Below are 26,987 nucleotides of genomic sequence, written 5' to 3'. Positions count from 1 at the left end.
GATAAAAAGATATCCCGCATATGCCAAACCCTTGTGCGACACAGCGCTTCGGACCTTGCCCATCTCAGGACCCAGTGGGAGCAGGATGTTGGGGAGCTAGACGAGGAAGATTGGGTGGAAGTGCTAGAGGGACCCAGGGGAGCGTCCATCTCCACGCGCTTGCGACGGATACAATTCAGGTACCTTCATCGCACTTACTACACTGAACAGCGCTTGTGGAGAGCGGGATTGATAGCTTCCCCCGATTGTATTAGGTGCCACACAGAAGTGGGGACGCTACTGCACACGGTGTGGGCCTGCAGGGTTCTCCAGAGATTCTGGGGCAGTGTTTCGATGTTTGAATGAGGTTCTGGCCTGGGAGCTACAGAAAGACCCCAAATTGGCTCTCCTCCATGTGCTGGCTGGGGTGGGGGGCAATCGCTATAAGCGCCACTTGCTATTGTTGGGATTGACTCTGGCCAAAAGAGACATTGCGAGATCTTGGAAGGCGCCCCGTGCCCCTTCCTTCATAGCTTGGCAGAATGGAATGGACTTTTGTATGGGCCTGGAACAGCCTGTGTATGTTTCAAGGGGGTGCCCTCTCAAGCATTACAAAATATGGAAGCGGTGGGCGGACTATAGGGGCCTGGGCCTGGACCTGGACCCACTTCCAGAGGAGGATGCATCACAACTACTCTTAACGGCCGGATGGCCTATGGTATGGCGGACATTGTGATGCGCCTAGCACGAAACGGACGGTGTGGGCAGCAGCACGCGCGGGAGGGAGGGGGGAGTTGAGGGTAGGGGGGGGGGGCGGGGGGGTTGTACAATATTGCATTTCCTTGGTTATTGATTCAACTGTCTATTGCATTTGAAACTGTCTGCATGTCAAAGCCTGTGATAATTTGTTCTGGTGACTGCCTCTGGATATCAGAGGATTACTTGATGTGTTCCTATCATGCGACAAATAAAATCTGTTTTCAAAAAAAAAATTCATATTACAAGCAGAAATTGGGAAAGGATATCTTATATCACAGCAGACAGATTTCAGAAGAGGCGAAAGCTCGGGTCACAAAGTTTTCCTCAAGGCAATAACAATCCTCAGGTAAGAGGTAACAGATTTCATCACAAAGGGTGATTCTAATGTTTTCAGTCTATAGAAAGCTGCAATACACCCTCTAATTCCCCGTGTCTTTAGACTAGGTATCAAAAACTTTTTCCTGGGAATAACATAGTATTTATAAAAAAGGATACAGTGTATATTGGTCTGGGCTGAAAGTTCATCACAGGGGCATTTCTCTAAGTGTGAAGACCAGTTGTTACATTTAGGAAAGCACACCAAACGAAACAAGCACTGGCGTTGCCAATAGGTCTCGTAGTAGGAAAGTTGGAGCTATTGGTTTTGTAAATGACAAAGCCCTTTATGTTTTAAAAATAAAAGGCATTGTTATTTGCAATTGTTGCCAATAGGTCTCACAGTAAGTAACTCAGTATCAGCTACATTTGGCAGTATTGAAAAAAATGAGTGGGTCTGTGTTTTGCAGGTTTCTTTGTTTCAAGCTGAAAGTTGATGGTTTTGATTAAACACAAAGACATTCATTTTAGAGAGAGTGCTCGGAAAGATGTCTAAAAGAGCTCCAACTTCCCCACACTAATGCCCATAGATCCGCTGCAACTGATCCAAGCCTGCAAGTGGAATCTGCATGCCTGGGCAGTGCCTAACACACTGCGTTCAGAAAAGTAACTGTAAACGAGGGTTCTCATTGTTCGCAAGATGTGTACTTGGTCAGTGGCACACCCGCAGACGGGTATGAAAAGCGCCGGCGTGGCTGGCAGGGCACGAATTGTACTGTTTACAACTAAAACATGCAAATTAGTTCCGAAGTACGACAGCGGTATCCTGTTGGCTGCACATTTGACACCATACCAGGGGATGAGGTGCAAGCTGTGAAACTACACACGGCCCTCCCTGCTACCTGGGGTGCGAAATCGAGACCCGTCTGTCTCCGAAGGAAACGCTTTGGGAGTGAGCCTGGGCTGCGCCAGCTTCTGTCTGTTGTGATCTTGGCAAATCTGCATAACACTGGCTGCAAGTTGAATCCCAGACGGGCCACTTGCTTCTTTTCTCCAAGAAAGTCTGTGTTGTGGAAACAAGTGAATGCACACCCGCAGACGGGTATGAAAAGCGCCGGCGTGGCTGGCAGGGCACGAATTGTACTGTTTACAACTAAACCATGCAAAGCAGTTCCGAAGTACGACAGCGGTATCCTGTTGGCTGCATTAACGTTACATCCTACAATGATGTAGGAAGCACGTGCTATTCTTCACACACTGCTGTAGAGAAGAGTAATTGTGGTTCCAGAGCACGGCAGGTCCATGTAAATAAACATTAAAAAAAACACGGAGAACGCGTGGCAGTAGCACAAGCGAAACGGCCAGAGCTGCCGACTTTCGACGTGGAGAACCAAGTTCATTTCTCTGCGTCATTTCAAAGCCCTGGGATTCCAGGCACATCACTTAATCTCCATGTACCTTCAAAAGAGTAAGTAAAGCGCTCCGATACCGTCGGGTCGTGTTTGTGCTCTGTAAATCTGGGAAAAAGAACACTTCTTTAAAGAAAGGAGTGAAAGGCGGAATGCTGCCTCAGGCAAGGGCCAGCCTGTCGCTGTGGTTGCAGACGGTGGGCACAGCCATGCATTATTGTGAAAGAGAAAGTGTATCGTCCATTTCGGGAGCGCAGTGGCTTAAATCTAGTGATTAAATAGTATAACGCAGGACGGCCCACACTGAAGTAGCATAGCGCATGCAGGAGTGCTGCGCAGTGCTGAAGTAAAGAAAGACGCATTTCGGGAGCGCAGTGGCTTAAATCTAGTTAATAAATAGTATAACGCAGGACGGCCCACACTGAAGTAGCATAGCGCATGCAGGAGTGCTGCACAGTGCTGAAGTAAAGAAAGACGTGGTTGCTTCAAGAAAAAGCCACTAAAGTGGACACCGTTGGAGGAATGCAGGTTGTGCCTGCAACAGCAGAAACTCATTGACAACAAGCAATACACTAAAATATGTGTATCATCACAAGCCGACGCAGACTCTGGTCTGCTGTTTTCCACATGAAACCGAGTTTGGAAGGCTTGTGGATGATGTTTAGCCTTGCCAGGACAAAGCAATGGAAAGAAGACGGAGGGAAGGCAGAGAAGGGGAGGGGGAGGAGAAATACGACAGCAGGGGCCTTTGAAGTGAAGCTAAGCTTTACTTCAAAGGTGTGGGAGGAGTGCTGATACGGCCTGGGGGAAGCTGGCCGGGGAGGTACGGCCGGCCTGCGGCTGGCCATGAATAATTAGGGGAGGAGAAGCCCTGGCCGTGAATGCGCGTGCTTGTTTGCTCACGTGATTCACGTGAACTTCAAGAAAACCGCGGCTGAAAGCCCTTGGTTTGACGAGGATTTTGCCGACTTGAATTCTCGCTCCCTCAATGCGCTTGCGCGCATTGTAGGTCACGAGACCTAAAAAGGTGTCTGCGCGCAACCTAGTCAGCAACATTCTCGAATATGGATTAGGCTCTAACAGTAAGTACGGTTGTATCCCAGCATGGGTGTTCAACATCTGATAGTCCGTAGCAGCTTTCTTAAATTTTTCTCTATGCCATCTTTTTCTGGCTAGATGTTCCATAATAGATGTTTTAGGGTTTTTTTTTTAGATTTTTTCTAGACAGAGCGGATTGTCAAAATATTCTTTGTGGCCCAACTCAACTGACATATTCTTGATATAGTTGAGCCATTTAATTTTTGTTGCTCCGTCTAGAGATAGACAATCTCGCACAACTTCTCTATTTAGCGATGTTTCGGCGGTCACCCAAATTTTATGCCATAGGACAAGTGGAGACGATTTAATGATGTCTTCTAAGTAATTTAAGCACAGTTCTCCATGGCAAAGATAGGTGGACATTGAGTTTGGTGCCGCCAATAAATAACGAATACATTTATTTTCAGTGTATTGAATCTGTTCTATTTTGGTCATTCCCCATAGACCAGCCCCATTTGTACCTGTGGGAACACACTTAGCTTTATAAATCTGGATACGTTCCCGCACTGGTCTCCCGCCCAATTTTCTTGAAAAATTAATCAAAGCACCGTTAGCACTGCTAAGGGCCAATCTTCTTGAGCGGATGGCTTCTTTCCAGGCACCTCTGCTATCAAATGTGACTCCTAAATAGGAGAAGCAACTAGTGTTTTCAATCATTTTAGATCCCAGATAAATAGGTCTGCTTGTTTTCTTCAGCGAACCACAGGTCATAGAGTAGGTTTTTGCAACGTTTATTAGGCCGCCGGCACCCATGTATTCAGAAAATTCAGTGACTGACCTCTGTAAGCCAACAACTGTGCGAGACATTAAGGCAGAGTCATCCGCATGGGAATAGGCTGCCCTCCCACGGCGGGGTAGTTGAACGGAAACAACTACGGTGGAGGCCCACTGAGTTGATATATAATATGAAGAGGAAGGGTGCAAGAATACACCCTTGCCTCAAACCTCTTTTGATGTTAAATTTGTTCGAACACAACCCTCCCACCCCATAGCGTACTCTAGCACCTGCATCTCTATACAACTCCCTTATAAATGTCAGGATATGCTGGTCCACACCCATGTCAGATAGACTGCACCATAGCTTCACATGATCGACACAATCGAACGCGGAACTTAAATCCACAAATGTTATGTACAGGCTTTCCTTCTTAGCTTCAGTATATTTAGCAGTTAACAGTGCTAAGTTCAAGCCTTGCTCGATTGTGCCCTTCCCAGAACGGAAGCCGTATTGGAGGTCAGTGATAATATCCCTTTCCTCAGCCCATTCCTGGAGTCTATTAAGAATTATCCTTCCCGCCACCTTCATTAGGGCATCCAAAAGGGAGATAGGACGGTAGCAGGCAGGATTGTTTCTATCTCCCTTTTTGAAAATGGGTATTACCACTGCCTCTGACCAAGTTGCAATAAAGCCAACTTCATTTGCAGTGTTTAGGACATTTGTAATCAGCGGGGACCAGAGTGGTAACACCGATTTGTACAAATCAATTGGGACCCCATCCGGTCCCGTAGCTTTCCCTGCTGGGCTGTCCTCAATTGCCTTGACGACTTCTGCGTGTTTACAAGTAATCTCCAGGGGAAAAATGTTCACTGCATTTGAATCAGGGAGTAACGTCATTTGGTTAGTGCTAGAAACAGTTAACCCCGGGACGGGTGGATTATCATAAAGATTGGTAAAGTACTCAACCCAGGTGTCACCGGAAATGGCCATGTCAATAGAATCCCTTTCTTTGTCCTCTAACACCTTGACTGCTAAGGCAATTCCTGCTGGGTGCTGAGCTCATATGAATACCATTGTTTCATGACAAGCTCAGCTCGTCATAAGCACACGACCAGTGTACTGCATGACGAGCTGAGCTCGTCATGAGCAGTGAAGGGGTTAAAAACGGGTCATTCACCGCTCTCCAGAACGCTATGTTATCGTTTGTTAAGCATGCGTCATGGAGATTTTGCCATAGTGACAGTTTTAACTCCTTTTTTCTTTTAACGATGGCAGCCCGGTAAGCTCTCCTATTGCTTCTTACACGGTCGATAGATCTGGGATCTACCTGCAGGGCAGACTTCAGATTTCGGTGTGCCCTGGTGCAATTTTTATCAAACCAGCTCTTAAGATTCTTGGCCTGAGTTTTATATTGTCGAGACAGGTCTTTCTTTATCTCATTTATGATCTTACCAAATGCATCAAGTACTTGAGAATTTCCCACTGTTGTAGAAAGACAGGTAAGTAGTTGGTCATACATTTTCGATACTAATTTTTGGGTGAACTGTTTGGGATCTACCTTGGCCCATCTAATTGTACAACCATTTTTGCTGACTAGACTGATAGGAGTAGAATATTTAGTTTTAGTAGTTGCTTGTCGGGCCACTATGTTCAATCAAAACGAGATAGGATAATGATCACTCATGGCAAAAATGAGTGTCTCGTCTCCCAAGATGCTGCAAGTGATTGATATCTGGACGATAAAAGAGTGAAGTCAATTAGCATGTTGGCCCCTCTACCAATGAAGGTCGGCTTAAAGTTTGCTTCTGGTGAGCAACATTCATTAATAAAGCGCAGGTCAAACTTGTATATTAATGCATTAAGCAAGTCCCCTATCTTGGAGTGGACAAAGTGTGTTAGAGATTCCTCCCTTTTGCCCATAATGGGGCACATGCCAGTGACATGGGAAGTACAGAGGGAGCAATTAAAATCCCCCATCCATAAAAGTAAGAGGTCCCCCTCTCTTGAGTTTTCTAACTCTCTGATTGAGTTCCTGATATTAGTCGTTAATTCCTCCCAGGTAGAGCGGTGAGCGTTATTGTAGAAATTTATGATTATCCCTCTATACTGGCCCGGCCAACTCACTACTAAAATCTGGTAGCAGTCTACTGAAGTAAAGCTGTGAACTATTATGTCTGCGGTATTAGCAATATAGGTACATAAACCCCCTTTATTTCTTCCACTGCAGGTAAGAGTGGCCGGAGTATTAAAAGTTTGGTATCCTAGTAAATTGTACTCTTTCACCGACCAAGTTTCCTGGAAACACAAGATTTTATATTGTTTAACCAGGTCTAACCAATCAGGAAGGGCCATTTTGTCTTTTAGCCCTGCTAGGTTCCAAGACAAGAGCCGATAATCTGCAGGGGTAGTGTTATTATCGTTAGAGATCTCCCCTACATTCCGCAGAGCATCAAGCCCTCCTGGATCCTCATTTGAGGGTAGGGTAGAATCGGATACAGATTGTACATGATCCACCCCCATATCCGTTTTCCTACTCAAACGTCAGTCTACTCCCTCCATTCCCTCAAGTGGGGCAAACTGATTAAAGGTGGTAACATTGGAGGAAGAGCGTTGCATGCTCCGGGTGGGGTATGGAGGGGTCTGGGATTTGTCCCTATTAAGGCACGTGGATAAAAATAGCTTAAATCCCTGGTGGATATATCCCCCCATATCCCTCAGGAAACCAGTCTCTGATGTAATTGGTTGCCCTGCAATCTCTAAAATTAATGATAATGCAATCCCCTGTGTGTCTTTTGGCCTCCTTCCTACCCACCCTAATCTTCTGACAAGCAAAATCTCACCGTCTATTTCGGGTGGTAGGGATCTGTTTACACTTAGCCAGTGTATTACCTTGTTTCTTAGGTCCTGGTGAGCCTCATATTTCCCTGGTGGCAGTTCCGGTACACCGGTGAGTACAATTACATAGGGTTCTGCCTGTGGCGGAAGGTCAATATGTTGGTCAAATCGAGGTGGGGTTTGCCCTGTGTGAGAAGAGTTTGGAACTTCATTCTTTTCGTAGCCATGATTGCTTTTTGTTCCTTTGTCACTGGTTACCGCTTTTTTTGTTGGAACCCGGGCAATAGTCTCTGACTGAATACAGGGGGAGGGATTTCTAATGATGGGCAAGGGTTCTGAATTTTGAATAGGATGGGATGGAACCGTTTCTATTGGGTCAGCAGATGAGTGTTTATTATTACCAGCTATTGTTTAAAGCAATTCAGAGTTTGCTAGATTTGTCTCTTGAAGAGACCCCAGTTGCTCCGCCAACCTTTTAACCCTCTCAACAAGTGGTATGACCAAAGATTTAAGCAGTTTCTCTAGGTCACTCAGCAGATCTTGTGTACAGAATGTTTTAGTACATGAATTACACTGCTCGCATTTACTTAATAATGGGATTTTAATGTTTGGCGGATTCATTGCTGGTTTGGCTGGTTTAGTGCATCTGCCCTTACGTCTGTTTCGCCCAGCATTCACTTTGGGTAGTTGGCCTGCTCCAAGATTGTTAGTGAGTGGTTGTTTTTCTCCCTTGTTGGTGTGGTCGATGGTTACTGAACTTATCGGTTCAACTGAGGAAATCTGTTTGAGAACAGGAGCTAGTATCCAACTGATTAGATGGCCTGCTTCGAATTGGTATATCTGGTAGCTCTTGGAGCTGTAAGGGTATACCAATCTCAGAGGAGCAGTCCGAAGCCAATACCAAGTCGGGAGGAGACTTTACTGACTGTATGTGACCCAGGGAGGAGCGTTTTTTCAGCAGTTCAGCGGATATGCTCCGCTCAGTAAGAGCGATTTCGCGCTCTAAAACAGACGCCGCCCTTGTAATAAATTGGTATAGTGTTACCTGTACAGACCCACCAGCAAGGGATTTCCTAGCCAATATTGGCAGAGCGTCCATGATGGATATTATTAGTTAGAATGCACGTGCAGATATACTCTTGAGGCCAAAATACTCTATAGGCAGAAAGAAAATAGAAATAGAGTAATAAAATAGAACAGTCTTACTAATATGTCCAGTAAGTCCTGGGGTTCACGGGTGAACAACCAAGAGGGATGGCCCAGCCTCTGCCAGCCCCGGATGGCCATAAACGGTCCCGCCCTTGTCCCGGGCTTCTCCCGGCGTGCTCCTGCGCGCGTCCCGTGGGACGGGAAGTATGTTACTAACTTTAAACACCTGGGTGAAGGGCGTGCCGGTGAGCCTGTACTTGGCCCCGCTGCCTTATGGAGCGCGTGGTTCGTTCCTCGTCGCGTGCCCCTCTGCTGCCTTCAAAGTCCGCTTTTCCAAAGTGTGAGGTCATTCTTTTAGTCCACCATTGTGCTAGATAATCCTGGTGTCCAAATGCCCTCAATGAGTGTGTGTTAACCATTTCAAAGAGGGCCTCTGACTTCTTCCGTGTTGATTAAAAGCAAAAGATGAGCTGTTTTGTAGGTAATGTTTTGCCTGTTCTATATTTGTTGCCTAGTCACTGGAAGTCTCAATGTTTGGCTGTCTAATATGTTCAAGTTTGGTCTGTATGTTTAAGTGCTGTATAAACCTGACACTTGTGCCAAGGGAATTTGGGCCCCAGGCCTTTGCCTGATAGACTCGTATGCATAGATGAAGATACATCATACTTATTTTTCTTGGTATGACTAAAACAAAACCGTTTTTAAAAAGAGCTGCTGCTCCACTTCCAGCAATCCTTTGGGGAATCTGTGGTTGCATAAGTTCTAGTTTCATCAGTTGCCAGTTTGGCTAAGGAGCATGGACAAACAAATTCCAGATCCAGTCTGATGCCTAGGGAGATTTCCAAGGTGACAAATCTGAGATTGGATCCAAATTGAAATAGGTTTTGTTCTACATTTTTCAACAAGGCTCTAAAAATCATGAACTTTCTTTTTGATCAAGACCAATTTCTCAGATTCGTTGTCCAGGGAAAAATCTATGAATCTTGTAGAAAAAAGGTGAATTTATCTCCTAAATTAAGGTATGACTCAAGCAGCCTTCAACTTAAATCTCCCTGCCACCAAAGCCAGTATAACTCACTCTTTTGCTCAGGAGGAACACAAAACGGACTACTGGCAACTTGCTTTTTCAGTCTACAACCCCTGCAGTCCGGTGGGTATTATTTCCACACTCTATCAACAACGAAATTATGCTTATTTTTTGTTTCATAGTCGGCTGTGCTAATACCACTCCACTATTGATGTGTGATATTGTAAATATTTGCATTATCTTTAATTGTTTTATTAGAAACACTTTTTTATTTCCTCTACTCAAGGCACTTCAGTATTTACGGAAATTATGTAACCACCCAGCATTGGTTTTGACACCTCAGCATCCTGAGTACAAGCGAATTACTGAGCAGCTGATGGCTCAGAGTTCTTCCCTTCGTGACCTTAGACATGCTCCAAAACTGTCCGCTTTGAAACAAGTAAGTTTTTTTTGTACCTCTAGAACACAAATCAGACTATCGCTTGATAATTCACGAAAAATTATACTGATATATTTTATGGATTCTTTAGTTGAGTGGGTTTCCAACCAGTTTTTCAATTCTCTTTGGACTGCTGTGCACCACCATGGGACTGTTTATGAAATAAAATGTTTGGTTAGTCTACCCCGCCATGATTGGAATATGTTGGGTCTCTAAATAAAAGTCTAAATAAAAGTCTTGCCGAGGGACTCCTTTCTAAATTCAGTTCAGCTTACCTTTACCAGTGACAAGATCTGACCCTTTCCTTCCTTAGACCTGCTATAAATGTTAGTGCACAAGCGGAAACCGCAAGCTTTCTCTTAAGTCTACTTTTGAATATTTACAGTGCTTTCCTGGCTGAAGGCTGTCCTTGTTAACTGAAGGTTCCCAGTAGTACCCGTACCAGCCTGAGTACTTCATTTTGGAAATTTGGAAAGTGAAGGAGGGCTCACTTTGGCTTTTGTGGCAAATGTGGCATAGCAATATTTCAGAAAAGTATCATACAGACTATCTGCTGGCTGTGACTGGATGAGTCAGTTGTGAAATCTGCATTTCATTCTTGATCAAATCAAGGAGGGAGGGAAGGCGTTTAATGCACTTTAAATCTGAGCACTAGTTGTAGAAAATACAATTCTTAGAATGTCCTTCAAATGGTTACCATTCTCAATGAATTAGGTCCCAAGCCCCAATAGGTGAGGGATATTGTGGCTTCTAAATCCCCAGGGTTTTTGCTGATGTCTCACTAATTCTTATTCTGAGTACCTGTCTGACCCCAGGGTTTTATACCTGCTCTGCCTTGACATTAGGTGCCTTATCATTCAACCATTGGCATTTATTTTGACGTCCTGGTACAAGACACTGAGCTTTTCTGAGCAAAGATCCTTTTGCGATGACGTCTTTGTCCTCAATGTTATTCTTAGCAGTCAATTCTTCAGCGATTCCGACATCATACTCTCGTAAAAGGCAGTGTCAATAGGGGTACAGCAGTATTGACCTCAACATCCATAACACCCATGCAAGATACCCAGAACAAAGTAGTCGATAAGAGAAGGAAGCAAGAAACAAGTAAGGGAGGGGAACATGCTGAATCCAAGAGATATTGTACCTGAGAGGCATGTTGCAGAGGTGGTAAGTTGCTCTTCCTTCTTCACCAAGGATGTGTGAGGAATACATTAATCTCTGCAAATTATTCTCAAGGAAGATGAGAAGAGTATGCAAAGCTCAACACAATTCAGATCAAGGTCCATCAACTGTTTATTACTTATGGGAGTATCCAACAATCCCTCCAGAAAGAGCTATCGGAATCAGGAGTCTTAACACATTCTACCCTTGTATGAAGAAGGGCCAGTTTGAAGAACTTATGTCGTTGACGGGCATCACTGTCTAGTCACCTTAGGCTTCCTCGCTTTCAGAAGACTGTGTCCAACATATCTGTTATAGGAGCAATATGATCAGAATTGAGCCTTTATGTCATTGAAGACCAGAACTAGGCTTCCATTTCGCCCTGGAGCAGGACACGAATATATATTTCTTATAGCTCCTCTGCTTAGAACAGCAGCAAAGCACTGTCCAGGAATCCAATGTCTGTTTTCCCTTTCTTTTCTGTCAGTATAAAAAGTAGAAGGAGCCAGATTCCACACAGACTTCTCTGCACACATTGTCTAGAACCAGACTATGTGGTGCAGCTGCTGACAGCAGATGTTTGCAGGGAATGAGGAAGTCAAATCTCCTGCCGTGCATGCCATACAATCCTTGCATCCCATTCAGTAGAGTTCCTCAGGCGATATGACAAGGAGCAGTGGGAAATCCTGGAAAAACGTGCTCCCTTCCAAGCTTGGAAGGTTCTAGACTAGGACTTCTCCATGCATAGCCCCAGGTGGTAGTCAGTAACCCTCTGCAAACATTGTCCTAGGGTGATAATGTAAATGACAATAGTGTAATGGGACATCTAATAGAAATGTCTAGCTGCCAATTCTTTAACTTTTGAATTCCCTCCAGGCACCGGAGAGGATCGGGAAACTTTTCAGAAGCAGCACCCCTGCATGTCGGTAGATAGCATCACGTGACTCTGTATCAATGTCGTCCGATGTCACCGAAATCCATATAAGACACCCTCCGACACACTGACATCAGTTTCTTCTTTTCTGGGATGCCACGCTGATCCAGAGAAGTGGTACCTCTGGCAGTTTTGGCCATCTTCTATGGTACAGGATGCCAAGACTGTTACAACGGCTACAGGTTCACCCTCGGCGTCAGTCAGGCCACCGGATGCCATATCACTATCCACGCCGGTTGACACCCTTCAGGGTTATTACCTTCAGTGTTTGGTTCCGAATTCCCAATGTTGTTAATAGCACTAATGGTGCAGAGCCCTCCAAGACTTCCGCTTTCGTTGGCAGCAGGCGTTCATCCGATGTTGATTGCGCCACATGATGCCTCACCACTTTCCCTCTCTAATGCCGATGAGGGCACACTCAACGCTGTGCAGCCTCAGAAATAGTGCTTATAGAGCCGGCTGACTCAGGTGTCGATTCTGGGCTCGTTGTGGACCCACCTCCTAATATTCTCGGCCAATTGAATATGTAGGTGAAGGAGAGGATGTATTTCTCTCCCACTCAGATCCACCCCCTTTGGACACCAGTTGGGTTTTTTAGTTTGGTAATGCAAGTAGTTTGGAATCATCTCCAGCCTCTGGCCATATGTCTCCTGCTGGGTTAGCTTCAGATGTAAGCTCCTCATTCGCAGACATGTTAAAACAAGTTGCTGAGATTTTAGACATGAATGTCTATGGAGGGACTTAAAAGGGTAATTTCTCCTAGGATTCCACCTACCCCAGCATAGAATGTAATCATTGTCCTAACAGGACTGATGGGTCCTCCTTTTGAACCATTACACTCTTGTCAATTGCAGCACCTTTTATGGAAACTTGCTTTTTTAATAGCTATTACTTCTCTTACAAGGGTCGGTGAAATTCAGGCGTTAACTCTTGATCCTTTCTTTCAACTACATTGTGATAGAGTAGTGCTCAGATCTAATCCAAAATTCCTACCAAAAGTGGTTTCTAATTTTCATATAATAATAATAATAATGATACAGAAATTTCTAAAGCGCAAACAGCTACCTCGCAAGGAGGTGTCCCGGCGCTATGTGAGCAGCTCAAAGTAAACAATAAGTAAAGCCGGTGGATCCGATCTTTTGATTAAAAAGCCAAGTTTTTAAATGTTTCCTGAAACCAATCTCTGATGTTGCCGACTGAATGGCAGGCGGTAGGGCGTTCCACAGCTTCACCGTGTTTGCTGAAAAGGTCCTGCCTCCCAGAGTAGGGAGTTTGACCGTAAGAGTCTCGCCTGTTCATATCTAGGAAGTCTTGCTTTAAGATAGCTAGGACAGGTGCCACGGCATTCTGCACGGTCTGCAGACGATGAATCAAATATTTGGGTAGGCCCAAATATAAGCCATTTGCATAGTCCAGCTTTGAGGTGACCATCGCATGGACTTCCATTTTGCGGCAGTCTTCTGGAAGCAGCACAAGGAACTTGTGCAAATTCCTCAGCTTGCTTAAGCACCCTGTTGTCACTTGCTGACTACATATTAATCAATCTATTGATTTACCTGTTTTTCCCCCGCAACCAGACACAGTTGCAGAAAGGGTACTACACACATCAGATGTTAGAAGGGCACTAATCTATTATTTTGACAGGACTAAATCATTTAGAAAAACAAAACAGTTGTTAGTTGCCTTTGCCCCTCCTTGCACTGGAAAGGCAGTTTCGAAATTAAGCATTTCAAGATGGATAGTTAAATTCATCCAAACGTGCTATATAAAAGCTAAACAACTTCAACCTAATACCCCAAAAGCTCACTCTACTAGGAAAGTTGGAGCTTACATGGCCTTCTTGGGGAACATACCTATTGATGAAATGTGTAAAGCAGCTACATAATGTACTCCACATCATTTTACAACTCATTATTTTGTGGACGTATTTGCACATCAAAAGGCAAATGTTGGTCAAGCGGTACTTAAAACTCTTTTTCAAACAACTTCAACACTCACAAATTAACCACTACCTTGGGAGAGGAACTACTTTACAGTCTATGCGAAGCATGTGTATCTACAGTTAGGCATGCCTCAAACGGGTTTTGTTACCTTGTAGGCATCTGTTCTTGGCATGTTGTGTTGTAGATTCATGTGCACCTGCCCTCCTCCCCAATCAATCTTGTGTAGATTGCAGTTCTTACTTTTTATTTACTACCTAACGCAAGGCCATCTCATTGCTAACATATACAGCATTCTAAAATTCTCACATACCCACGGCAAAATAATCTGAAAATGGAGTTGATGACCATGCGCAATGTTACCAAGAGTAGGAGTCGTACAACCTTGTGCCTCGAATTTCTTGGAACAGAAGCAACTTGTAATCACCTGAGCCCAACACTAGTTCTCCAGTATTAGGGTGTCTTTCAGAGATTTACATGCTTGAATATTCCCCGTCGTCGGAGTGGGAGTCCCACAGTAAATAAAATAGCAATAATATAATATATATATATATATATATATATATATATATATATATATATATATATATATATATATATATATATATATATATATATATATATAACAACATAAAACCTGAAATATGTACTAGAAAAAAGGCATAACCTGCCTACACATATTTCTACATAGGAATGCATGGGAAAGGAAAAAACCATATGCACTCTATCCTTGTCATTATGTTGGTCCAAACTGCAGCCAATCAGGCGACAGCAACCCTCTAGAACCTTCTCCTCAGAGCTCAGCACCTTAGATTTTCTACCGCACGTCGTGTGTAAGGGAGTCTCCCTGAGCTCTGCTCAGTTTTCTCTTCAGGTTTTTCCTGGTTTTTCAACATGTCTACAAATAAGAAGTCTCTTTTTAGAGCATGTTCTTCTTGTGGAAAGTTAAGACTTTTTTTAGAGGATCCACACAGTGAGTGTATTTACTGTCTTTACCCGGACCATGAGGTGGGGAGCTGTAAGTTCTGTAGAACATTCTCCACAAAGACTTTAAAGGACAGGGAAGGCCGTTTACTCCTCTGGCTTCAAAGACTTAAGGATAAGGATCATGTACTTTTCTGATGCTGAAAGTCTTATTTCTGGCCATTCCCAAGCAGCCTCCAAACGTGGTAGTGTGCAGGAGTTGCCTTCTCCATTTTTAAAAAAGAGGAACATTTCTCTTTCTTTGGCCCCTGTGGTGTCTTCACCATTTCCTATTACTTCTGGGCCCACGAGACCTGGCTCTCAGGCTCCTACTGCAACTTCCTCAGGTTTTTCTGTGAAGAAAACTGATTTTCCGTCGACGACGGTGTCGTCTACAGTCCCGTCGACGAAATTGGCTGTCTCTGGCTCGAAATCAACTACGACAGTCACGACGACGCTTGCTTCTGGATCGTCTACAGCCCTTTCGTCGACGTCGTCGATGAAGGTAATTCTCAGTTCTAAGACTGTGTCGTCGATTATTCCAATTTCATCGTCATCGACAAAGAAACCTCCTCCGTCGACCGTTAGATCATCGTCAACGAAGGGTGTTAAGATGCTGGTTTCGTCGACAAGTGTTCCGTCGACCGCTGCTCCGTCGACGAAGAAGATGAAGAAGCCATTGCTGTCGACGAAGGTCCCGTCTACATCGACGAAGGTTCCGTCGACGACAGCCTCGTCGACTAGCTCATCGTTGACGACGGTTTCGTCGACGAAGACCAAAAAGACCACATCATTGTCTATGCTGACGACAGCACCATCAACGGAAAGATTTCCATCGACGATGGAGTCTCAAAATGTAGAAGAGACAGTTCCGTCTACGATGCCGTCTACATTTGCCTCTCTGCCTTTATTGCCACTGTCTTCCAGCAGTTTAGCCAATGTTGACACTCTTCAACAAAGTAGTATGGTTCTAAGTAACCAGCTTGCACTTCCTGGTGATGCACTGCCTCCCTCGCCTTTGTTTGCTACAGACTCAGATCAAGAGTCTGAGGAGGATGTACATGAATCTTTCACTGAGGCTCATAGTCCATCAGATTTAATCATAAAATGTCAAGATTTCAGTAATGATGATGAGGAGCAGTATGGCCAAGAGGATGAGGTTCCGACTCAAATTCCGACTGCGACGTTACGTTTGTCGCTTATCTCTAACCTCCAAAGTATGTTAGATGACTATAACAGGCGTTTCCCACCATCACCACAAGTGCCTACAGTTCCTTCAGTCTTAACCCCTATTATGGAACTGTCAGCTCCACCGCCTGCTGTCACTCAGAGACGCACATCAAATCAAGTACACGCAACTGTGTATCCTGATGATGACGAGGAGAACCCTCCTGATCGAGAAGATGGGGAGGTTACAGATGTGGATGGTGATGATAACATGGCAGAGTGGGATGACTATCGGGCGCAAAAACCATCCCTATCTCAAGTGACGGCAAGGGATTCTCCTCCGGTGGATATTGCTAGCTTCCATCAGTTAATGGACAGAGCGACTCAGCGTTTTAAGTTGCCACGAGTCCAAAGAGAGGAAGATTGTTTCCTTTACGATTTCAAGAGTCAACCATTCAAACAGATTCATACTGTTCCAATTATAGATTTCATCTGGGCTGAAGGGGTGAAACTAATGAAAACGCCAAATTCTTTGCCTGCCCAATTACCATGATTAGAAAAGAAATATAAGGCGCCGGTCGGGTCTCCAGCATACCTCATTGGCCAGCCGAAGCCAGATTCGGTTGTTACACAGGCAGCTCAGCGAGAACCCGGAATCCTGTATCCACTATTACAACGCCTCCGGACCGTGAGGGCCGTCTCCTTGATGCTATAGGGCGCAAGTTCTCGACGATGTCTTCCACTACGGTGAGAGTGGCTAATGCTATGGCCATCTTGGGTCGATACGACCGCCAAATTTGGGCAGATATGACCACCTATGTGGCGTTGCTTCCGGATGCTTCTAAGGCGGAAGCATTGCAACTTCTTCAGTAAGGAGAAAGAATGTCTGAAGAGTTGATTGATTGTGCAGTAGATTTAGCCTGCACTGGATTCCGACAGCTCGCTGGAGCGGCTGTCTTACGTAGGCAAGGTTGGTTGCGCTCCACCTCCTTCCATCAGGAAGTTCAGGCTAAAATTCTCGATATGCCATATGATGGCGAATCACTCTTTGGAGCACACTTTGATGAGGAGTTACAATCCATAAAAAAGGACACGGACACTGCAGATGCCTTGAGAACGCTTCATTTTAAGAAACAGCCCTTTCGGGGTGCTCGAGGACGAGGCACCAATTCCAATTTTCAGGGAGGAAGCAATCAATATCGCTCCTATAACCAAAACAACTAGCGTTACTCCAGTAACCGACAGAAGTCGTCTCGTCAACAGCCGGCCAAGACCTATAGAGGGAAAACCTCTTACAGAGGATCTTCTAATAAGACAATAACTTGCCTTTAACCCAGCAGATTGGAGGTCGAATCTCCCTGTTTGGTTCTCAATGGTCCTCCATCACCTCGGACCGTTGGGTGCTAGACATTGTAGAAAAGGGCCATGCATTGGAATTCGTCAAAATCCCTCCTCCAACTCCACCTTCCGGGCCGCCACATCCTCACCTCAAGGAACTTTCCCATCAAGTTCAACTTCTGAATCAGAAGGGTGCAGTAGAGGTAGTGCCAAAGTATCAAAGAGGGAAGGGGTTTTATTCCCGTTTTTTCCTAATCGTCAAGAAGAACGGGGAATGGAGACCAATATTGGACTTGAGAGCGCTCAACCACTATCTCAAGAGTCAATATTTCCGCATGCTAACGCTTACAGAGATCTTGCATTTGCTCTTAGTCGGAGATTTCATGACTATCGACCTCCGAGACGACTACTTCCATGTTCCAATACTCCTACGTCATCGGAAGTTTCTGCGATTTCGGGTGGGGCAGAAACATTTCCAGTTCAAAGAATTGCCATTTGGCCTTCATTCCTCCCCTCTAGTCTTTACCAAGATATTGGCTCCTGTAATGACCTATCTACGCCTCCAAGGTGTCCAGATATTCCCATATCTCGACGATTGCCTCCTGAAATCGCAGTCTTGCGCACAGCTGCTTCACCATACATCCCTTTGTCAGAGGGTGTTTCGCTCCTTGGGACTGTCTCTCAACCTGGAAAAGTCCCAATTACGCCCAACTCCTTGCAAGGATTTTCTAGGGGCCACATTGGATACCACTCTGGCAAAAGCATTTGTGTCCCTGGAACGTCAACAAAGGATTCTTCGTCTAGTATCTCTTCTACTATCAAACCAGTACGTTTCAGTCCGGCTGCTGAAGCCATTTCTGGGGATGGCGTCATCGTGCATCGCACTCATCCCACATTGCAGACTGCGTACACGTCCCATTCAAGAAGAATTAGACGGACAGTGGCCTCAGGTCACCGGATCCTTCAACGATCTAATTTGTGTCACGACTCGCATGAAAACATTGCTCAAATGGTGAACACAGCCGGTAAATCTTGCAGCAGGGACATCATTCCTATCCGTCACTCCAGATCTCACGCTCACAACGGATGCATCTTTGGAGGGATGGGGAGCACACCTCCAAGACCTGTCCATAAAAGGAAAATGGACTCTGCCTCAGAAAGCCTGGCACATCAACAAGTTGGAGCTCATGGCTATATTTCTAGCGCTCAAGTCTTTTCAACCCGTGCTTCAAGGAGAGTCAGTCCTTATACAAACAGACAACACAACCTGCATGCATTACATAAACAAGCAGGGCGGAACAAAATCGCCAGTACTGTCTTGACTGGCACAGTCGATTTGGGACTGGTCACTCAAGCACCAAATCACAATCACCGCAGTTCATCTCCCAGGGATATCCAACGACCTGGCGGATTCCCTCAGCAGATCCCGATCATCAACCCACGAGTGGGAGCTATATCAACCAACACTCGAAATGATCTTTCGTCGCTGGGGGTGCCCGACACTGGATCTCTTTGCCACACTAGAGAACCGGAAATGCCCAGCTTACGCAAGTTGGCATCCCCACAAAGGGTCACAGGGCAATGCCCTTTTGATGAACTGGTCCAATCTGTTTGCTTACGCCTTTCCTCCGATCCCTCTAGTGCCTCGGGTGCTCTGGAAGATGCGGAAAGAACCCTGCCACATCCTTCTCATTGCTCCCAGGTGGCCTCGACAGGCATGGTTCTCGGAGTTGCTTCTTCTATCCCAATGCGAGTCCATCCTTCTACATCCTCGGATGGATCTTCTTTCCATGGACAGGGGTCTAATTTACCATCCGGACCCCTCTTCTCTGAGCTTATCAGCCTGGAACCTAAACACTGCGAATTTGCCCATCTAGCCATTCCACAAGAATGTCGAGACGTCCTTGCTCAGGCCAGAGCTCCTTCAACTATAAAGACCTACAAGTTGAAATGGAAGAGATTCTGCCATTGGTGTGCTGCTGCCGGTGTTCATCCCATACGTGCAACGCCTGCACAGCTCCTCCCTTTCTTCTTTCAATTGGCTCAGTCAGGATTGTTTCATGCCACTTTAAATGTTTTTCTGGCTGCAATTTCACGCTTCCGCCAGGATGGCTCCACCTCCCTCTGTTCTTCTAGGATAATACCCCAATTTTTCAAAGGACTATTTCGTAAATTTCCACCAATTCGGCGCCCTCCTCCTGCTTGGCGCCTTAACGTTGTTTTAACACAATTAATGAAAACGCCATTTGAGCCAATACATAGAGCTGACCTAAAGTATCTCACCTGGAAGGTTGCTCTTCTCCTTGCATTAACGTCATCTCGTTGAGTAAGTGACATTCATGCATTTACGATCAATCCTCCGTTTCTTCAGTTTCAGTCAAATTGTGTGGTGCTTCGCACTAACCCTACTTTTCTGCCTAAAGTACCTTCAGATTTCCACATCAATGAACCTGTTGTTCTGAAGGCTTTCTTTGCTAACCCGCAGTCTCCTGCGGAACAACGCTTGCACTCCTTAGACATTAAACGGTGCTTGAAGTTCTACATCAGCAGAACGGCTCAGTTTCGCAAATCTGACCAACTCTTCGTGGCTTATGGACGTTTTCACAAAGGGTGTGCAGTTACCAAACCTACTATAGCCCGTTGGGGGTCTTCGGCCATTGCTTTCTACTATCAAAAGGCAGGTAAACCTCTGCAGTCTTCGGTGAGAGCCCATTCTACCAGATCAATGGCGTCCTCCACTGGCTTATTTGCCGGTGTCCCGCTGCATCAAATTTGCAGAGCAGCCACGTGGTCCAGCAGTTTACGAAACACTACTGCCTAGATGCCATGAATGAAGCGGATACCGCAGTAGGACAAGCTGTGCTTCGTAATCTTTTTCAATAAGGTGAACCTCTGTTCTACCCTCCTCCTATTGGTTTCCAAGTATTTATTGACTGTTTGCTATATATATGTACTCCATACATATGCTTTTCAGCTTTGTAAATATGGAAACTTTTCTTTGGTGCTGACTGCTATCTATTCTATATTCAAGCATGTGAATCTATGAAAGACACCCTAATACTGGAGAAAACAATTGTTACTTACCTGTAAACAGGTGGTTCTCCAGTATTGGTGACTTTAATAGATTCACACGCGACCCACCCTCCCTCCTCCCCTCAGAGGCTCTCTTCTCCTCATAGACTCTTTGGTCACTCTTGTGCTACGAAAATCTGAGGTGCTGAGCTCTGAGGAGAAGGTTCTAGAGGGTTGCTGTTGCCTGATTGGCTGCAGTTTGGACCAACATAATGACAAGGATAGACTGCATATGGTTTTTTCCTTTCCCATGCATTCCTATGTAGAAATATGTGTAGGCAGGTTATGCCTTTTTTCTGGTACATATTTCAGGTTTTATGTTTTATATATATATATTATATATCTACCACTTGGCTCCCTTTCTCTTCGTTAGGCGCTTCTTTCCTCGGTCGCGTTTCTACTGCGGTTGAGCCAACCGCTAACAATTTACAACAAGTTTTCCCCGGTTCCCTGGAAGGATGGAGTCGCTGAGAAAAACGGCTATGAGTCGCTTACATCTGTGAAAGTTTGAAGTTTATTTCCATAAATCCATTGGGGGGTCAAATAACAAAAAGAAACCAACGCGTTTCGACAGCGTCCGCTGTCTTGATCACGGTTAGCTTTGTGTACGGTGGTAGGCGGACTCTCTGTGTTCTTCCAGCGAGGAAGGAGATGATCCATTCCAGAGCCTTCTCCTGGATTCCGACGTTGCTGAGGCGCTGCACTAGGGTGCGGTGGCAGACAGTGTCGAATGCCGCGGAGAGGTCTAGGAGGATGTGGGCCGCTGTTTCTCCGTTGTCCATCAGGGCTCGGATGTCATCGGTGGCAGCGATGAGGGTGGTCTCGGTGCTGTGGTTGGCTCGGAAGCCAGACTGTGAGGGGTCGAGGGATCCATTCGTCTCGAGGAAGGCGGCCAGCTGTTTGTTGACGGTCTTCTCGATGACTTTGGCTGGGAACGGGAGGAGCGAGATGGGGCGGTAATTCTTGAGTTCGGTGGGGTCCGCTGTAGGTTTCTTTAGCAGGGCGCTGAGTTCTGCGTGCTTCCAGCTCTCCGGGAAGGTAGCGGTGTCGAAGGAGGTGTTGATGATGTCCCGCAGGTGGGGTGCGATGACAGCGTCGGCCTTGTTGAAGACGTGGTGAGGGCAGGGGTCGGTTGGAGATCCGGAGTGGATGGAGTTCATCATGCGGACGGTGTCTTCGGTGCTGATCGGAGTCCAGGCGCGGATGGTGGTGGTGGGGGGCGGTGGTTCGGTCGTGGCGAGCGTCGGTTGAGCGCTGAAGCTGTTGTGTATGTCCGCGATCTTGTTGTGGAAGTAGGAGGCGAGAGAGTTGCAGAGGTCTTGCGATGGGGTGATGTTGTTGTTTCCGGCGTTGGGGTTGGAGAGCTCTTTCACGATGTTGAAGAGTTCCTTGCAGTTTTGTGCGTTGTTGTCCAGCCGGTCCTTGAAAGCAGTTTTCTTGGTGGCGCGGATCAGTTGGTGGTGTTTCTGGGTGGCAAGCTTGAGGGTGGTCATGTTGTCCGGTGTTGGTTCCCTTCTCCAGGCTTTCTCGAGGGCTCGGCAACTCTTCTTGGAGCTCTTGAGTTTGTCGGTGAACCATGGGGCCTTCTTGCTGCCGGGTCTGCTGGGCGGGGTCCTTAGTGGGGCGAGTTCGTCCGCGCAGCTGCTGATCCACTTCGTGAGGTTGTCAGCGGCCTGGCTGGGGTTCGCTGAGCTGGCGGGAGGGTGCTGGCTCAGGGAAGCGGCGAGCTGGTCGGCTGTGATCTTGTTCCAGCTTCTTCGAGCAACCCGTTGCTGGTGGTGGTGGATCGTCGTTTTTCTGAAGGTGAAGTGGACGCAGCTGTGGTCCGTCCAGTGGCGTGGCCGAAGGCGATGTGTTTACTGGATGAGAAGACGGCGTCGAGTGTGTGTCCGGCGAGGTGGGTGGGGGTGAACACCAGCTGCTTGAGTCCGAGGTTGGCGAGGTTGTCGAGCAGGGTGATGGTGTTGCGGTCGTTGTTGTTCTCCAGGTGGAAGTTGAGGTCCCCCAGGAGGATGTAGTCAGCGGAGGGGAGGGCATGCGGGCTGACTAAGTCGGCGATGTCCTCGCTGAATTGTGTGCGTGGTCCCGGGGGTCGGTAGATCAGGGTGCCTCTGAGGGTGGTGTTCGGGTCGGTGCGGATCTGGAAGTGCAGGTGTTCGGCGGTTGTCAGGGTGTCATCGGTGTTGGTCGTGATGTGGATGGTGTCCCTGTGGATGATGGCGATGCCTCCTCCAGTCTGGATGTCGCGATCTCTCCGGGTGATCTTGTATCCCTCTGGGATGGCGATGGCGATGTCGGGCGCTGAGGAGTGGTTCATCCAGGTTTCCGTGAGGAAGGCAACGTCAGGACCTGTGGTGTCGAGGAGGTTCCAGAGTTCGATGGCGTGTCTGTGGACGGAGCAGGTTTTGAGCAGGATGCACTTGAGGTGGTTGCTGCTGGTGTTCGGCTTGGCGGGTGCTGGTGCGGGGCAGGTCCGGATGCAGGTGAACTTGCAGGCGTGGCTGAAGGGTCCGTGGTGTGCTTCGGAGTGGCTCAGTAGCATCCAGGGATCCCGCCGGTGTTGGGTGCGATGAGTGTTGCGGCGTCGTAGGTCCGGCGGGTCGTCTTGCTTCGGCGGGGGCCAGGGGTCCTGGCGCTGGGCGTGGTCCAGGCGCAGACGGGCTTACCTTTGGCGCGCCTTCGGTGCACAATCGGCGCGCCCGCTGCGCGTGACCGCTGCACGTTCGCACGGTCTCCATATATGGCGAAGTGCGAGGGAGGGCGGGAAGCACACGCAGCAGCTGGTGGCCGTGCGGCGCGGGGGGTGTCCTAAACTAGGTCACACTCACCTGCGTCGCACGGTCGCCATATATGGCCAAGTGCGAGGGAGGGCGGAGCAGCTGGGAGGCGGGAGCGGGGAGGGTACAGAAGAAAAAGGGGCGTGGTCAGCGGCAGTGGCGGGGAGCGGGTAGGGGGGAGACCGGGGGGAGCGAGAGTCAGGCGACAAAACAAATAAACAAATTCACAAAAAACAATACAAATGAGCAAAATAGCTCTTCAAGCAGAGGGGGACACAGCAAAAGAACGGCAGCAGGTCAGGCGAGCACAGCGAGACCACGCCGCTCGGTGGAAGGGGGCGTGGTCACACGGAGGCGGCCGGGGCAACGAGGCAGGCAGGCGGGAAGCACACGCAGCAGCTGGTGGCCGTGCGGCGCGGGGGGTGTCCTAAACTAGGTCACACTCATTTCCAGCATTGGGACATTTCCCCTATCGTGCCACCCTCCAGTGGGATGGGGGCAGGAGCCTGTCCCTGGTTGGCTAGGGCCCCCCCATTCGCAAGATGGCGGGGAGTCAGAGTTGTGCTTTACCTCGCCTCCCCCACCTGAGGGGTGGCATTGGCAGACGTGGGCACCCCTCTTTCCCACACTTGTTTTTACCGCTGGCTCTCCCGCACAAAGTGGGGGGTAGAACCAGTGGGGACCAGTTGCTGAAGGCAGCAAATGGTCTGGGGAGGCACACAAAGGCGGCATGCCTTTGAAGCTTCCCCTTCGTGAACCCTGCCCATCCTGGGGAAGGAGGCTTGGCACCTCGTCCCTGGATGTGCATTGTTTCAGGCCCTGAGAGCAGCAGGCTCTCGACCCAGAGGTCCAGAAACATGTCTGTTGGTGGCAACCTAAGCAGCCACTCAGTCAGGTCACTAGGAGTTGGTCAAGTTTCAGGGGGCATCTCTAAGATGCCCTCTGTTGTGCATTTAACATTAAATCCCACACTGGCATCAGTGTGGGTTTAATGTGCTGAGAAGTTTCATACCAAACTTCCCAGTTTTTAGTGTAGCCATTATGGTGTTTTGAAGTTTGTAATGACAAACTCCCAGCACCATATAATCTTAATGGCAGCACTGCACTTACAGTGCCCAGGATTGGGCTTGTGCACTGCAGAGGTACAGGGCTTATGCACCTGTACCCTCACCACTGGCATAGGGCACCCAGCTAGAGGGGTGACTGATCTATGCCAGGGCAGTGGTTTGTGGGCATGGCGCACAGGGATGTGTGCCATGTCCACTCTTCACTTTGTTCTGCACCATGAATCGCAGCCTGCAAAGGCAGTGAGTGTGTGTCAGGGTACAGGGCCTCTAAGGGTGGCACAATAAGTGCTGCAGCCCTTAGAGGCCTTCTCTGGTCACAGTGCCCTGGATACTTGTGGTACCATTTACCAGGGACTGACATGTGGCCAGAGATGCCAATTGGGTTTATGCTTCAATGCAATTTTAGGGAAGGAGCATAGGCCCTGGGTACTTGATTAGCAGGAGCCCAGGGCGCACTCAGTTAAAGAATTCAGCAAAAAGTGGGGGCATGCAATGCAAGAAATAGGCCACTTTCTCACTGATATTACAAGTAAAAAATTTGCGAAATATCTGTTAGGCCTTTAGGAAGATTGGGTGAGTGCAGCTAGAATTTTACCCCTGACCAAAAATATATTTTCGGAAAGGGTACTCAATCACAGATGGCTGTGTGATATTAAAGCTGCTGGTGGAGGATTATGCCCTCTCACGGAAACATCCCTTGTATGCAGCTTATATCGATTTGTCTACCATGTGTGACACCATAAACAGAGCCTTTTTATTTGAAAAGATGGTCAGATGGAAGGGTCCCCTGGGACTCTTGAAGCTGTTGGTCCAATTACACGAGGACTCCTGGACTAGAGTAGAACTTTGGAGGGGTGGGGGTGTATCAGTACACCCAGTGGATTGAGAAAGGTGCATTTTGGTCCCGCTCCTGTTCTCAATCTATATAGCGGATGCCTTGGAGAGTTTAAGGCAGGTCAGGGCCTTCCCTCCTGGTTGATGACAGAACCCTTAGTTGCATTGGTTTATGCAGACAACACTGTGCTATTTGTTCCAATACCGGTACGGCTGCAGCATCAATTGGACGCCTTTTCTCATTATTGTAAGGGGAATGATTTAAGCATTAATACAGATAAAGCAAAGGTAATAGTTTTTTTCAAATGGTAAGAGGCTCCCCCAAGTTTCAGATGGTGGCTGAGTGGCCTCCAAATGGAAGTGGTTAAGGAATACAGGTACTTTGGTGTGTTAATTAGCCATAGCCTTGAATTCCAGTGTCTTGTGTCATCACAGGAATCAAGTGGTAGGGCCATTCGAAGCTCACTCCTGAGATTAGATTCAGCTTTGGGACATAAGTCAGTAGAAGTGCTGAGAGAGGCATATAATGCTAAAATAATCTCCTTGTTACTCTACGGGTGTGAGGTTCTGTTACAAAAAGATACCAATAATTTGCAAATCATTGAAACAACCATCTCGAAACAATAGGTGGGGTTACCCACTGGCTCAGTGAGCATTGTGCCGAGACTAGAATGGGGGACTCACTAATATTTTTATCAAAAATAGCAAGAGGTTGCTCAATTATTTGGCAGGTTTGTTGAAATTGGATGAAGGTTCCCTGAGGTATCTTATACTTCTTAACCTGCAAGGGAAACTCAAGGCACAATGCGTAAATACCCTACAAGTTGTGGAAGCGTTCCTGAATCTGCCTACCTGGTATTTTCCCTCAGACATGTCTGTGCTTCAACAAAACCAAGCCTTAAAATGCTTAATTAAAGAGCACTCACTCTATAGTGATTCAATTAACTTAAACGAACCAGTTTGCAGCGCCTAGTGGAAGTTGATTTTTGTGGTGTAATTCAACCTTATTTGAGGGACATCCAGAGTATATCTGTAAGGAGATGGCCTCTAAAGGTTCAGTTGGGCCAGGTTCTCGTCTCCTGTCCAACCAGAGGGAGAGGGACAGGGACTTTTGCCCTTTTTGTAATCTTGATGTATAATCATTCTTGCATCATTGTTTTTTGTGCTTCTTTTACTAACATAAGACCAGGCTTACTGTTGCCCGTTTTTAGAAATCTGCAGGCCCGTTGTATTAACGACCTAAGTATAATTTGGCATTGTAATAATATAGTGGTCTGCTGGGCTTTGGCAAAATTTCACTCAGTTGTAGCTGGTGAGCTTCCCTGCACCCGATCTTAATAATGTGACTTGCTATTTGCACAACAGTATTGATTAGTGGGGCGTAGCTATATTTTCTCTATTTATTGCTTATATCTGTTCTAAAGTGTGTGTATTTGTATGTACTGTTGCACTTATTTGTCGGTGTTGCATCATCTGAGGGCTGTAGTCAATTCTGCCCCATCTGATTTTTTGTTTTTTTTAATTCCAAGTATTAAGAATGAAGTTTAACGCATTCTTGTACAATTTGTCATATTGCACAAATGGCTTTGACAAGTCGCCATTTTCTCGGTTGCTATCATTGACCAGTATAGTATCTGTTTTCATGTTTGGAGCTGGGGTGGGCTGTGCTGCTAAATTTGTTGGATACCCAAAATAGGGTTGGAGCTTAATATTGTATCCATGTTAGCATGTTTTATGGGTATTTGCATTGTATTTATTTTAACATGTGTATGTGTGCATGTTTTTCTGATTGTCGGAGAAACCCAGTTGTATGCAACAAATAGTGGCTTTATTGTTCTAATTATTTTTTTTATTTATTACTATCTGTTTTAATTTTTGATGGTTATTTTAGATGTGTGGTTTGTGTTGCTTAATTGGCATGAGAGCAAACTAATAAAATATACTTGGTACTTGACTGGATGTTTCTGAACGTGACTGAGGCTTATGGTTAATGTAAAACCTCTCCT

At 46.6% G+C, this 26,987-nt stretch overlaps 1 protein-coding gene across 2 annotated transcripts in view; it reads left to right on the top strand.

Annotated features, from left to right (window-relative positions):
• The window catches only part of BTAF1 (B-TFIID TATA-box binding protein associated factor 1), a 1,094,445-nt gene that overhangs the window by 1,006,192 nt on the left and 61,266 nt on the right, over positions 1-26,987 (top strand). For both annotated transcript variants that reach the window (XM_086922506.1, XM_086922505.1), the window contains exon 34: positions 9,576-9,728. In XM_086922506.1, the coding sequence (XP_086778632.1) occupies positions 9,576-9,728 (153 nt within the window). The remainder of the gene's footprint in view (positions 1-9,575; positions 9,729-26,987) is intronic.

This window comes from Lissotriton vulgaris, chromosome 5 (assembly GCF_964263255.1).
Source record: "Lissotriton vulgaris chromosome 5, aLisVul1.2, whole genome shotgun sequence".
Lineage (NCBI taxonomy): Eukaryota > Metazoa > Chordata > Amphibia > Caudata > Salamandridae > Lissotriton > Lissotriton vulgaris.
This window is presented reverse-complemented; position numbering and strand designations above follow the sequence as displayed.